This window comes from Rattus rattus, chromosome 12 (assembly GCF_011064425.1).
Source record: "Rattus rattus isolate New Zealand chromosome 12, Rrattus_CSIRO_v1, whole genome shotgun sequence".
NCBI lineage: Eukaryota > Metazoa > Chordata > Mammalia > Rodentia > Muridae > Rattus > Rattus rattus.
The window spans coordinates 58,475,460-58,490,711 of record NC_046165.1 but is presented as its reverse complement, the minus strand read 5'-3'; the positions used below and the strand labels follow the sequence as shown (position 1 = coordinate 58,490,711).

General features: G+C 48.1%; 1 protein-coding gene and 1 pseudogene across 1 annotated transcript in view; both read right to left on the bottom strand.

Moving 5' to 3' along the window:
* Window positions 1–1,179, bottom strand: part of Scara3 (scavenger receptor class A member 3) — a 34,763-nt gene extending 33,584 nt beyond the window's left edge. Inside the window, exon 1 of the mRNA XM_032917192.1 lies at window positions 919–1,179. Coding sequence (XP_032773083.1) covers window positions 919–925 — 7 coding nt within the window. The 5' untranslated portion in view covers window positions 926–1,179. The remainder of the gene's footprint in view (window positions 1–918) is intronic.
* A 7,855-nt stretch (window positions 1,180–9,034) lies between these two features.
* On the bottom strand, window positions 9,035–13,985 carry LOC116913179 (annotated as a pseudogene).
* Window positions 13,986–15,252: the final 1,267 nt, after the last annotated feature.

Below are 15,252 nucleotides of genomic sequence, written 5' to 3'. Positions count from 1 at the left end.
CTTGACAAATGGGGCCTGGCCTCCTGTCACAACTGTCTCTTCTCAGCAGCAACTTTGAGAGTTGAGAGTGCAACTTTGGAGCCCTGAACACCATCCCAAAGGTCCTCTTAGGAAATTGGAGGAAGTTCTCCCTGTAGGAACCCAAGCATCCCCTGGGCTGCTAGAAGAGGGTTACCAAAAGGCCCCAGAGAGTACCCCAAACCTCATGACCTGCAAGGGAACTCTGTAGGACCCAGGACAAGCAGCTTGGAGTCAAGAAGGGTTTTTACTTCCATTCCAAGTCTGTCTGGCCCTCATGGCTTGCCTGCTCAGTTGCTCTGTTTCCAAGTCAGAGGTCGGGAAGGGTCAGACAGGGTCAGACATTGGGAAGGGAAGGACTCAGGGGGGGCTGTGACAGGCATGACTGTCTTAGGGGAAAGGGACAGAGTTGGTGGAGGAGATGCAGCTTACACTTGGGTAGGGTCTGCAGGAGCCTCTGGGGTGGGACCTCAGCTGTGATCCACACCAAGCATCCTTCTGTGCTCACTGGGGAACCGGATCAGAATCTTCTCTGGACTTTAAATTTGTTTTGAGGGGTGAGCAATGGCGGTGAGGCCGGCACTGCAAGGGCCTTGTGTGATGCTTCACCCTTCTTCTCATCTCTTTCCTTCCTCTCTACTCTTTTCCCGCACTTAGGGTTCTTCCTGTCCCACTCCGATCCCACCCCATCCCTCCCTACTACCTCTTCAGGGATAATTTGTTGTTGTTTCTTCCTTCCTTCCTTTCTTTTTTTAAAGGCAGGTCCCCTGACCTGCAATATCTACCCTAGCTCTGGGGACTTTCAGCCCTCCTGCAGCCCAGGCGGCAGGGGGCCCTGGCTCGGCCCACGTCTTGGGAGGAAGGATGGATGTTCTTTATGCTCCTAGGAAGTCTGCTTACCTTTCATGGTCCCTTCTGCGCGGGCCTCTGCAGGGCCCCGCGGTGCTCGAGTAGCCTTGGATGGAGCGGGAAGCGGGGGTCCTCCCCAAGCACCGACCGCCGCCCCTAGGTGCGGCCCGCGTGTCTGGGATTTGCGTGGGGACACATGCGGCGCTGTGCCCCTGCTCAGACAGCGTAGCAGGAGGAAGATCCCGGGGGTCGCAGGCTGGGGACGCCACGCTGCCCGCCGGAGCCCGGCGAGCTGTGTTGCCCCGCGCCCGCAGTCCTGGCCTCGCGCGCATCCCTCTCTCCGCCTCCTGCCCTCCCTTGTCGTCACCGCTTGGGCCCCGGCCCAGATCAACTTCCTTGATATTTTCAAAACTGCCGCTGCCTGGACCCTTTGTGCCCCTGGTGGGCGGCGAAGGGTGCGCGGAAGGGTTCACCACCCTGGGGGATAGCGTGGTTACCGTTGTGGTGGGCGGGGACCAGGACCCTGGATTTCAGTCCTGCATAGTTCCCTTGGACCAGGAGGAACAAGAATTCTTGGGCATCAGCCTTCTGCCAACTGTTGGTTTTGCTCTGGTCTGTGCTATTCACATCCATACACCCCTGCACTCCAAGCTGTCTCTTTCCCTGGTCGACTCTAGTTGACAATTCTTGCTTGCTGTGGTTCTGCCACCTCCAAGCTCAGTAATGTTGAATTTCTTGTCTGCAAGGGAGAACTGGGCCCTGAGCACTCCCAAATCCTGCTACATGTGGCTGGGCCACTGGTGTAAAGGACACTAGAGGGAAAGCCACCTCAGACATGAAGTCGACTGTTGTCATAAAACCCTCTTGGTGTGCTATTTCATATTAAACGGCACATGTTAACCACACATTTACAGGCCACCTCCGAACTTCCAGATCTTGCCCTAAGCTGTGGGAGAAGGTGAGGAAGACTTGTCAGTAAGGACCAGAAAGCCAGCAATGATATGTGGCAGACATTATGACAGCAAAGAACAGGAACTCCAGAGGGAGAACAACCCAGTCTGGGCTCCTTAAGACTGGAGCCAGTGACACCAAGATTAACATAAAGGAAGCCAATTGGTGGAGGAGAGCTGGAACCCCCCATCTCCATTCCTCACAATCTCCTATTCCCATCCCCCCACCCCCTGACCACCATCTGGACATCCATGACACAGGGAGAAATTGTGTTATGTAAATGACCTCCTGGCCCAATGCTTTTGGGGGATTTCCCTCATCTTATTACCTCACTCTCATTCTTGGTTGGGGTGGGGGGTGTGAGTGGGTGGTGGGAGCTTTTCCTTTTCTTAAAAAATAAGCTTGATTTCTAACATGTGTCCTGTGGCTGTTCTTCATGGCCGCGGGACTCACACCCACCCCTGTAACACTGATTGCTAACAGCCCTGCTGTCTACTGGGCCCCTGCATGTCCCCCTCAGTTAAGGCTGGAATTAAGCACTGAGGGGGCAGGGAGAGGGCTGCTGTTAGTCCGGCAGACCAGAGAGAGCTCTGGTGCCTGCAGTCTGCTTGGCCTTGCCCTGGGAAGTTCACAGTTTGCGAAATGTGTACCCCAACTTTATCAGCGGAAACACACTACCTGCAGGGAGGTAGGCCAGGGCACTAAGTCTGCTATGTGAGTCTGGGTTTCTGAGAGTCATAGCCTATATCAGGGCACCTCTTTGGAGGCACCAAGTAGCCGTTCATATCTGTCAAAAGAAACTCATCTTGGCGATCGATCGCCTGTTTCTTAACTCGCTTGACCCTCTGTATTAATTACTTTCCTTGTTGCTATGGTGAAATCGGGATTAAACAGCTAGAGGAAAAGGGGGGGGGCTTGTTTGGGCTCCTGGTGAGCACTGGGTCTACCACAGAGAGGCAAAGAGCAGTGGCTTCTCCAGCTGGGGCCACTGGAAGGCGAGGCATGGTTGGAAGCATCACACCACATATAAGCATTGTGTCTACAGTCAAGAAGTAGGGAGAGCCGGATGCTGGCTTAACTCAGTTTCTCTTTTCCTTTTTGTTCCATCCAGGATCCCAGGGATGATACCACCTACATTTGGGGTGGTTCTTCTCGCCTCAGTTAAACCTCTCTGGGAGCACCGTCACAGACACCCACAGAAGTTTGTTCCCTAGATGATTCTAGGTCCTGTGGAGTGGACAAGATTGACCATCACGCTCTCGCAGCAATTGGGTGAAGTAAACACCACCACTGTCTCCATGGAAATGCTTAATTACGGCTTGCTAGTAAGGTGGGAATCATGGGATTTGAACCCGTGCCAGTTAAGTCCAATACTTGTTAAAGTGCGGTGGGAAGTGCTTAGATATTTGTGGATGGAATGAGTTTTAAAAGGAGCCCTTCATTTTATCGATGTTTTCTGTAACTGGCTTGGGGATGGCCTTACCCTTGCACGAGGGAGCAGGAAGCCTCTCCCAGGCCTTTCTAGGCCTGAAGATATTTACATCCTGGATATTTGTTCCGATCATTCAAAGACAACAGTTATCACCCACGAGAGCTAACGCTTCCGGCAGATGGACTATGGTGAGCAGAGAAGGACTCGGGTCAGCCCGGAGGATGCAGAAGATACTCCGTGCTCCAAAAGGACTCTGGGGAGAAGAACTGGGCTTTGTGGAGTGATGCAGAGTTAGCAAAGAGCAGGAGCTGAAGATCTGTGTGGTTGAGAGTGAGAAAGAGAGGAGACCCGGAAGGAGCAGAGCCTTGACACACAGCAAGAGGGGAGGAACATGGGGTCTGATAGAGTGCGTGCCAGCCTTTGGGTGACCCTTTCTACTCACAACTAGAGGGGTGCTGCTGGGTCAGCTGAAGCTCCTCCCACCAAAGATGAGGCTTCAAGGTCATCGGGGGATGGTGAAAGCTCAGAGGCAAGAGCAGAGGCCTGCAGCTTCTAGAGAGTGGTGGGGGGACCATTTGGTACCATTTTCATTCTAGCTGTGGCAAGCTGAGGAGGATGGCTGTGTGCGCATGCGGGCCATACCTGTGTTGAAAGTCAAAGGAGATGGCTAAAGGCAAAAGTCCTCTCCAGGAATAATATGACCACGATGGTAGATGTGCCAGGGATTTATGAAGTGGGGAGCCCAGTGCCCCTGAGAAGTGTTGCCAATCCCCAATCCATCTGCCCCACCCCCAACCCAGCTTTCAAGTCTTTCAGGGAGTTCCACAGGCTCCAGTTTTCGTCTGTTTGAGGCAAAAGCCTATCTTCAGTTTTCCTGCAAGCTTCTGTGCTCTTCCACAGCCCCTGGGTCACCCAGATCCCAATGCTCACCCCTTGTTTGCACACCTCCCACTCTACATGAGGAGGGGCACTCTGTAAGCGTTTCCACTTTTCCTGCTACCTGACTAGAAAGCCTCAGCAGTCAGGAATCTCTCCCTTCCTCCTGATTACCAGATGGAGCAGTGTTCCCACATCCACAGTCTCTAGCGTGTGCAATGAACACAGTCAATGGATGTTACTCAGAACTCTGCAGGGAATCAGTAGGACACACATCTAGCTGCCCCCTTTTATGCTCAGGGAATGGGTCCCCAGGTCCTCTGTGAATGCCTGAAACCACAGATATACTATGTTTGTTCCTAAACACAGACTTATGATAAAGTTTAACTCATAAGTTAGACATAGTAAGAGACTAACAATAAGGACGGTAAAGTGGAACAAACGTTTAAAATGCTGTGTTTAAAGCTATGTGAGTGTGGCTAGTTCTGCTCAGGATACCTGATGGCACTGTGTGCCCACTAATGGTTTTGTAAGATGTGCGCCATAGATGTGCTGGACAAAGGCCTAAGCGTGGAAAAATGCCATAAGTTCACTAGTCTGTTAACTAAAAGCAAATAATAAAAATAATAGTTTAGCATTCTTGCAAACATACTACACACCGAAACAGGAGAAGAGATTATAAAAATGTAGTTATCTCCAAAATAAAGTGTAGACTAAAGGCAATTATACTTATCTTTTTCAACTGGGCAACGTCATTTTTAAATTCATATAACAATTTCATATGCAAGAACCAAAAATCTTTTAAAGAAAAAGTCTGCGTAATTAAAACAATTCCACACAAGTTAAAAAAAAAAGAAACACACACACACACACACACACACACACACACACACACACACACACACACCTGACCAGAGACCAGGCAGAGTTCAGGTCAGGTCAGGTTCATTCTGAAGCTGGAGACAAGTGGACGTTCATGGTCTGTGCTGTTGCCAGAGCCATGAGGAACTCCGGGATCTGTGCTTCATTGACTGTGAAGGGCAAGGAAGCTATTCCTGAAGTGCTATTGATAACTGCAGACACACAGTTGAAAAAAAGGGAACCAAAAAGGCTTCTCTGACAACCCCTACCTCCCCAAAGTAATAGCATAGAGAGGAAACCATCAAGAAGAATTAAAAAAACAAAACAAACCCAACAACAAACAAACAAAAAGCCTGAGATGGGGGACAGAGGCAGAGAAGGAGTCAGCTTCCCTAGAAAGGCTAACCACTAGGAGTTTGACAATGCTTTAATGAGTTTATGGACAACACAAAATTAATTTCATTTCTCCCTCCTCCTCCTCCTCTTTCTCCTCCTCCTCCTCTTCCTCCTCCTCCTCCTCCTCCTCCTTCTCCTCCTCTTCCCCGTCTCTCTCTCTCTCTCTCTCTCTCTCTCTCTCTCTCTCTCTCTCTGTGTGTGTGTGTGTGTGTGTGTGTGTGTGTGTGTGTGTGATGGGTAGGAGGGCAGATATGGGAGGGCTGGGAGGTGAGTACCATTGGGGTACATGACATAAGATTCCCAAAAAGCAATAAAAATATTACATTAAATAAATTAAGCAAGTGAGCTTGAGCACTGGCCTTTAGCTTTCTGCTTCAGGACTGGGATGTAAAATTGCTTTAAGCTCCTGCTGCTGTGACTTCTCTACCACAAGAGACCATACCCTCAAGCTGTGAGCAAGGCAAGCCCTTCCTCCCTTAAGTTGCTTTTGTCAGGGTATTTTACCATAGCAAATGGAAACGTGACAACAACAGTGTACTGGCTGGTTTTCTGTGTCAACTTGACACAAGCTGGAGTTATCACAGAAAAAGAAGCCTTAGTTGTGGAAAAGCCTTCATGAGACCCAGCTATAATGCATTTTCTCAAGTAGTGATCAAGGGGGAAGGACCCAGCCCATGGTGAGTGGTGCCATCCCTGGGCTGGTGGTCTTGGGTTCTATAAGAGAGCAAGCTGAGCAAGCCAGGAGAAGCAAACCAGTAAGTGACATCCCTCCATGGCCTCTGCATCAGCTCCTGCTTCCTGCCCCGTGTGAGTTCCAGTCCTGACTTCCTTTAGTGATGAGTAGCAATGTGAATGTGTAAGCTGAATAAACCCTTTCCTCCCCAACCTGCTTCTTGGTCATGATGTTTGTGCAGGAATAGAAACCTGACTAAGACAAACGTTCTTTCTCTGATAATAATGTTATGTAGTAGGTTTCTAGTCTAGAATAAATAAAGCTAGACCACTCCCTCATCCCTGCCTCCACTCCCACCACACACTCATACACAGTCAGATGCAAATATTTCATTTTGTATATTGATATACCTCATATTTCATCATGTAGATATACAAACATAACACAGTAAAAGCTGAAGAAGTCTCTGAGCTGAAGGAAGAAATTCTCAAGACAGGAAACATGGGGACTAAAGAAAAAGATAAACATGTTTACTTGCATGAAAATTTGAGAAAACCTCCACATCCAAAGGAAAAAAACAAATAAATGACAGTTTGCTGGAAGGGGGGGGGGGAATCTAAAGCCATGGCTCAGGGGTTAAAAGCACTTGTTGCTTTTCCTGATTCAAGTTTGGATCTCAGAACTCATGTCAAGCAGCTGACAACCACCCAGGTATCCATCTCCAGGACCCCTAACACCCTCCTCCACCTCTGTATGTACAGGACACATGCTCAACACACACCGTCCTCCACCTCTGTATGTACAGGACACACGCTTAAACATGTACCCTCCTCCACCTCTGTAGGTACATAACACATGCTCAAAAATGTAAAGCAAGTAAATAAAGATTACAAATAATTTTTAAAAGAATGAAAACTTAGAATGCACAAAAGATTATTTTGTTTATTAAAAAAGTCTTAAAATTGATAGAAAACCACTGTTGAAGTAAATGGACAGCCAAGAAACAGAAAATGCCTGCCTCTTTGTCCATGTCTCTGTCTGTCTCTGTTTCTCTGTCTATTTCTCTCTCTCTCTCTCTCTCTCTCTCTCTCTCTCTCTCTCTCTCTCTCTCTGTGTGTGTGTGTGTGTGTGTGTGTGTGTGTCTGTCTCTCTATGTGTGTCTCTCTGTCTCTGTTTCTTAGTCTGTCTCTGACTTTTTATCTCTCTGTCTCTGACTTTCTGTCTCTCTGTCTCCTGTTTTTTTTTTTTTTGTTTTCTGGTTTTTTTTTTTTTTTCATGAGGCAGGGCTTCATTTAAAAGCCCAGGCTGGCCTGAACTTGCTGTGTAACCCAGGCTGGCCTGAACTTACTTTATAGTCCAGGCTGGCCTCAAACTCATGATACCAGCAGGTCCCACTACTCTTGGTAGAAGATGTTAGTTTTTAGCTCACCAAGTTGGAACATCCAAAGAACAGTAACTCTCATCATGGTCATGTGGGAAGGGACATTTTTAGAGGAGCTAAAGTCACAGAAATTCAAAGACAGTGCTTCTGAGCCTTAAGAATGAGCCCTCTCCAATGGGTAAAGAACTTGCTGTCCAAGCACAAGGGTCAGAGCTTGAATGGCCAGAGCCCACACCTGGATGTGGTCATGCCCGTCTGAGAGATACAGGAGTGCATAGCCTAGTGTATGCAGCAGGGAACAAGAGATCTCGCCTCAAACAAGGTGGTTGGTGAGCACTGGCACCCAGCCTTGTTCTCTGCCCTCCATTCCTGTGCCACAACAACCACACGCATAGGTGAATACATGCACACACCTCACGCCCAGAGATTAAAAAACAAGGGAGAGAATGAGCTGCATGTTCTATCTGCCAGTAACTTCACCTTACTGGAAGCAATAGGGCATCAAGAAATTCAGAGACACAGAGAAGGTCATGATTTTTGACTCTGCTTAGGCCAGTGGTTCTCAACCTGTGGGTCATGACCCCTTGGAGAGTCAAATATTGGTTATTATGCATATCAGATATTTGCATTATAATTCACAATGGTAGTAAAATTGCAGTTATGAATTAGCAATGAAAATAATTTTATGTTTGGGGGGTGGTCACCATAACATGAAGAACTGTATTAAATGGGTGGAGCATTGGGAAGGTTGAGAGCCATTGGTTCCAACAGTCATAGTTAGATTAAGAGAATGATTGAAAAAATACATTGAGGTTTACCATGGATGCTATGCAGTCTCCCGGAAGTATGGGCTAGGTCTTCCTATGTATTGACTCAGAGAGATGTCTGTGACCTGACATTAGGTGGATGAGAACAACTTGCTTATGATTTAGTAAATATATATTTATTTTTATCTTATGTTTGTCTGCATTTATGTACATGTACCACATGTGTGCAGTGCCCGAGGAGACCAGAAGAGAAGGTTGGGTTACCTGGAACTGGAGTTACAGGATGTGAGCCATCCTGAGTGCTAGAAACTGAACCTAGGTCCTCGGCAAGAGCAGGGACTGCTTGGTTAACTGCCGAGCAATCTTGTCAGTGCCTTTAATATTAACTCTTAATCTTTTTATTTCTACACCTTTATTTCCCCGTGTAGAGAGTAAGAAAAGGAATAAAATAAAAATGGCACAATTGACACGCACACAAAAACATGGCTGGGGTTAGGAAAGGGGGCTGGTAAATAGATGGGGGAGGGGTCCCCATTACAGCAGCAGGAGCTAGTGACCTAGGATGCTCCCACCTCTCTCAGAATGGACAGGAACAACCAGGCCTTCCTTGTAGGCTGCTGTCCTGCCCAACTTGTACTGCCCCAGCTCCTTGGGAGGTAGATAGAGAAGTCTTCTCAGGTAACAGAGAGGAGGAACTGAACTGTGCTAGAGGAGGGTCAGCTCATGCACAGGCAATGGCAGTCATCGGTCCCACCACCTCCCTAAGGGAGGTAGCTTTGTGGGGGTTGGGGGGCGGACACCAGAGGCCTGCAATGTTTCTTTTTCCAGCATCAGGCAAAAGACAGAATAGTCAGGGCCTCCTGGGAGAAGTACGTGACATCCATATCCTGGTCCTGTGTCAGCTTCTCCAGGATGGAATTGACTTCACTCAGCAGGGTGCTGTTGTCAAAAATAGGTCCTATCTTTTGTAGTGACTTGGTCACATTTAAGTAGACATTGGCGACTGGGTCCCCAGTCATCGAAAGAGCTGGGCAAAATGTGTTTAGTGTCTGCCCACAGACTTCAAACAGCACATCAATGCAGTAGAGTGTAGTCATGTGGTATGGATAGTTAGGGTCTCAAAGCGTGGCCTTGGGGACAATAGTGGCATGGGCTCACTCCTTCCCTAACTTCTCTACTAGCTCCTTGAGGTTGCTGGTGGTAGCCTCTCTGATAGCTTAGACATGATCTACTAGCCAGGCTATACACAAAGAGTTGAGTTTCTCATAAAAAAAAAATCCACAGTCACACTTGCCACTTGGCATCCTCAGCTAGTTCCACAATGACAGGAAGCAGGCACTGAGTGAGCTACCAAATGCTAACCTTCTTGTTCAAGCTGTCCAGGTTGGAGATGATGTTCACAAGCACCTCAGGACACGCGTCCTTCAGCTGAGCCAAGAAAAGGGGCAAGAGGTGTTTGATGGTGGTGTCTTTACCCAGAATGGGAGAGAGGACCAAAGCCCAGTGCTGACTTGACATGTTGGGTGGCATCTGATATGAGCTCCTTGATGCAGGGTAAGATCTGGGTCATGGTCACATTCTCCTGGCAGTCAGCTGAGAGATTTTCACAGAACCCTTTGACTTTACAGGAGACTACAGCCCTCACCTTGACCTCACAGTCCTTCACCAGGTTCTGGAAGGCAGGCACCAGGTCTGTCTTGGTGATCTTGGGCCCCACTGCTTTCTGGAGTCCTGTGAACTTACCAGCTACCATGCAGCAAACACCTGTTCCTCAGTAGCCTGTCTCAAGGTGGGTATCACTAAGGCCTTCAGGTCCTCCTGGGGCAGAAGCTGAGCGATGTTCACACATGCTTCCGCTGCCAGCGGTCACACCGAGTCCTGCTCGTCAGAGGTCAGGTTAGAGAACATGGGGATGATCTCACTCTTGACGTTGTCCAGTGCCAGCACCTTAGCAAACTCCCCCAGCTTGGAGGCAGTGGCCCACCGCATCATGGAGGTGTCGTCTGAGCACAGGTTCCAGAAGGACTTCAAAGTTCTGCCTTAATAGCACTAGATACTCAGGGGTAGCATACTGAGAAGAGACTACAGGCCAAGGTGTGGGAGGTGAACCAGTCTCTACCCACCAGCCACTTCATCAGAGGCACCAAGTGAGCCTCTAAAACGGAAGGTGGGTGCTCATGTGAGATGGCCCACGCGGACTCTACTACTGTCTCTTCCACTGTGGCCAGTGACTCAAGAGGTGGCAGCAGACAGTGTCACATACTCAGGACCTCCCACCAAAGTGGCGGAGGCTCCCAGCTATTCAGCCAAGGCCAAGAGGACCTTGGTGTCACAGATGGCATCTGTAAGGAAGGGCAGGAGCTAACTTCTGGGTCATTCAATGACAAAGGCCAAGGCCATGGTGGAGAGCATCTTGATACAATTGAGACAGAGCTAAGCGTCCTCATCACACAGCTCATCTATGAGCACCATGGTGGGGTAGAGCGAATCGTTGCCGTTGACAGCTGCCGTCTTGGCTCCTTGGCATTTCTTTTTAAAAAGAAGAGAAAAAGGTCAGCAGTCTATGTTTTACTTATGTTTGTTTGTAAATACACACACTGTACTAGAAGCATGACATTCAGAAAGAAGCTGACAGTAAGACGGATAGGGAGGTTGGTTACTGACTGTGTATTCGCCTTACATCTCTGAGGGAACGTGGAACCAGCAATGACTGTGTGTTTGTGTCTCCAAGCCTAGCCCACAGGTTAGCTTACATCAGGTTAGTTTACTGTGAGGAACACAGTATTGTATAACATCATACAAAGTGAGCAGAGACAGGGCCCATGAAATCACAAGTACAAAGTACTTGTTACTGTTCCACCTGGTCACCCAACCAGGTGTCCTGTGTGTCTAAAAGCCACACAGAAAGACAAAATGGAGTATGTTTGGGGTGGGGCGAAGAGAGTGAGGTATTGGCAGCCCATGTGCGAAGGAGATTGAAGGAAACATGGGTAAGATTGGATACAAGTTGGGTTTTCAGCTGTTTGAAGAGTTGGCTTGTAGAGGAAAGGACACTATATCGTGCATTGTCTTAGGAATAAGACACAGGAGGCTGTTGTATGGAGGAAAATGCAGGGGCTTCAGCCAGAGTGAGCAAATACCTGCTAGAGGTCTTCTGAGTCCCCTTCCCCATGCTCTCTGTGACGAGAGTAACACCACACACTATGATATAGAGAAGATCAAACACAGTAAAGCACAAACCAGCAATTTGCAAATTGTTTCCAAACTGAGCCTTTTACTGGGATACATATATGTGTGTGCGTGTGTGTGTTTATATATGCACATACATAGCATATTAATGTATTAATAAATTACATATATAATAAGATAAGATATATTATGTATATGTGGTGGTTTGAATATGCTTGGACCAGGGAGTGGCACTATTAGCAAGTGTGACCTTGTTGGAGTAGGTGTGGCCTTGTTGGAAGAAATGTGTCACTGTGGTTGTGGACTTTGAGACCCTCTTCCTAGCTGTCTGGAAGACAGTCTTTTCTCCTGGCTACCTGGGATCAAGATGTAGAGCTCTCAGCTCCTTCTCCAGCACCAGGTCTTCCTAGATGCTGCCATGTTCCCCCTTGATGATAATGGACTGAACCTTTGAACCTTTAAGCCAGCCCCAATTAAATGGTGTCCTTTGTAAGAGTTGCCTTGGTCATGGTGTCTCTTCCCAGCAATAAGACCCTAAGTAAGACAGAATATATTAACTATTTATCTATTCAGATGCTGTGACAGGTTAAACTATTCTCTCTGATAGGGAGGACTCAGCTATTGGTAATTTTAGTATAATTTAATTGAATTATTTAGACAGGATCTTACATATCTCAAGCTGGCTTCAAACTCGTTATATAGCTAAAGATGATCTTGACATCTGGATTCTCTTGCCTTTGCCCCCTGAGAGCTGGGTTTCAGGCATGCACCATCACAACTGGAGTATGTGGTTCTGGGAATTGTATCAAGATCCTCATGCAGCCTTAGGTAAGCCTACCAACTAAGCTTTGTCCCTGGGCCTCATTGGTAATATTTAGAATTACCAAGTAGTTCTTTTGGTTAGCCATTGACTGGTTCTACAGAAATCACAGCTGTGAAGTAATAATTGGGGCCAGGGTGATTGTAGAAGAAATCTTGATTTGAAGCCGATTCTTGTGGCCAATTGTCTTGGGGCTCATTAGCTTACATTCATAGATAAAGGCTGTGACTGGGAAGTTTCAAAATGAAATTCAGAAAGCGTGGCCCGTCTGCAGCACGAGGAAAGCTAAAGATGGCTTAAGGAACATCATCTTTCTCCAGGCACGCGCTAAGCAGTCCAGGACTGAGTAGCCACTGTCCTTTCTCCTGGGAAATCCCAGATGGGAAGGATCAACCCACAAAGCATTTCTGGCCCTCACGGATGCCCAAGAAAAGGTGCTAAGGAAACTTTCTCAACCCTTGGCAGATTCAACCACTTATGATTTTATTACCCACGGCTTCGTCATGTGATTGACTTGATGTACCCTTAAAGAAGTGCTGCCTAGAGACTGGTTCTTAGTGTGGGTCACGGGACTCTGCTCATGCCCACTTCTACTTTGTTTTCTTGGTAACTGAAGCTGGCTGGTCGCATGCTGAGCTCACTGAGCCGGCTAATGGCAGGGCTGTGGGATGTACAGGAAGGGCACCAGGTAGACAGTCAGATGCAAAGACATTTGGGCAGCCAGAGATGCTGAGCAAAGCTTAAAGAGAAAAAATAGATCACCACAAAGCTCTTTGCTTACTCCAGCCCTCTTCCCCACGACCACAGAGGGAAGAAGCCAAGGCTGAGTCCTCCGTCACAGCTGCACATGTCCCGTGACTCAGCACCTCGCTCGAGGCTAATGTGGAGTCTTTAGGATAAGGAAGTGGGTGGTCCTAGTCTGCTCTGCATGGTCAGGTCACTCACTCGGCATTGGCAAACTCAGAGCTGGGTTTGGGGATTTCAAGAGCGGCAAGGTCAGAAGGTCAAAGCCTGGAAGAGTCTGCAGATGAAGACAAGCAAGGAGCTTCCGGTTCCAGGTCTCCAAGGGAGGCCGACTGAGGCTTCAACCATAAGATGGACTTCGGGAGATATAACTAGGATTTCTTTGTGTGGTTCTGAGGACAGAACTGAGCTCAGGGTCAGCCCTTACAGGAGCAGGGAGCTCCATCAAAAATGGCTTTCCTAAAGAATGAATTGCTTGCAAGGGAGGTAGCCAGTTCTCAGGTTGGGAGCATCCAAAAATAGAAGCAGGAAAACCCCTGGCGGGGACCCTGAGAGACAAGTAGGAAGAGGATCTTGGGTGAAGGTCAGAGCGGTGGCCTTCTGCAGTTTCCCTAGAATACTGAAAACCTAGGGCTGGAGAGACGAGGTAGTTGGTAAGACAGAAGCATGAGGATCTGAATTGGATCCCTGGTACCTGTGTACAACATGGCCCATACTCATAAACCCAGAGCTGGGAGGGTAGAGTTGGGATCCTACAGATTGTTGGGCAGCTGGTGAGTTCCATACCAGTAAGCGAGCCTGCCTAAGGTACAAACAGTTGGATGGTGTAACATCTGAGGTCATCCTGTGGTCTCACGCATGCACGTGTATGCATTTGCGCACACACACACACACACACACACACACACACACACACAAATCAAGAGGTGCATTCAAGATTTGTGTCAGTTTGCTTAAAGCTGAATTCCCAAGCTTACGAGGTCTGGGAACAGGAGAAAAGTGACCACTTGTAATTGTGGCGGGGACATCCTTATCTCCCTCTCCCCAGATCTCCCTCTGCTAAGGCACATCTCCCTGCCTGATTACCAAAGGACGACTTTTATAGACACTGCTATTGTACCCTGTCCCTACTACACACAACGGGAGGGAGCTGCTGATCAAAAAAAGTTACAAGGACATCAGTGTCCATGGAAAATGTAGCTGTTACTGATAATTCTTTCTTTTTATTTTTCTTTATAAAGAAAACAAAGAGAAGTTTCGGGGGGGGGGGCATTCCTCCAAGTTTCTGTTGACTCTGCTTTTCTGGTTAGTTATCTTCCCAAACTTGGCATTGAACCAGATTAGGCTAAAGGAAGTCTTAGAGAGGGCTCATTTCAGATTCATCTGCCCCAGACTGAAGAAACTAAGGCCCGAGGGCAGAGTGGTTTGTCTAAAGGCACTGGATGCCTCGGGGCACAGCTGGGACTGAAGCCAGCCTTAGCCCACTTCTGACCAAGCCTAGACATTTCCAGTAGGCTGCCTTTTGGGAAAGGACCAAATCACCATAGCCTCTGGGCCTTGGGCAAATGGAAATCTGGCCTCATGGCTGTTCCTTTAAAGATGTGAGAGGGAAGCTCGGCCCTCGACCACAGGTTTCTCCTTCAAGCCAGTTTTCTTTTACATTGTTTTCAAGGTCTGCCGCCCAAACGGCGGTGCTGCCTACATGGGTTCCTCGCTATTGCCTGACAAATGTTCCAGGGTCCAGAGTGGGAAGCTTGGCTTCTCCCCCAAGAAGTAGCATGGTGGGGGCTTCTAGGTTGTTTCTCCTTTCCAGAGATGCCTGTAACAGATGTTTCCGCTCTTAGCCGAAAGCAGCTAGGAATCCTCTTAGCACCTCTGGACACAGCTACTTAATCAGCAGGGCTCCATGGAGAACTTCCACTATAGCTTCTTGTTCAGGAACCAATGTGAAGGCCAAGTCTGAGACAAGTAGTTTTTGTCTAAAAATTTGTCCAGTGCTAGTGAAGCCCACCCTGCCTGACTGGGTCCCAAGTGGGTAAGAACCATGTTTAGGTTTTATGCATCTCAGAGACAGGGGAGGCCTTCTAGGTTATCTCATTCTTAACCCGTTTCTGATTCCTTCATCTGTCTGCCAAGGAACCGGCAGCCCAGTGCAGCATTTAGGGAGCCAGGTACTTCATGTATGCTCTTCCCTAGAAGATGCCTGTGCCATCTTCAGTTTCTTTTACTCTTCCATTAAAATAGGAACAAAGAAAAGGAGTGCAGTAATGGGTTAATGTGAAAGATGAACGTGGG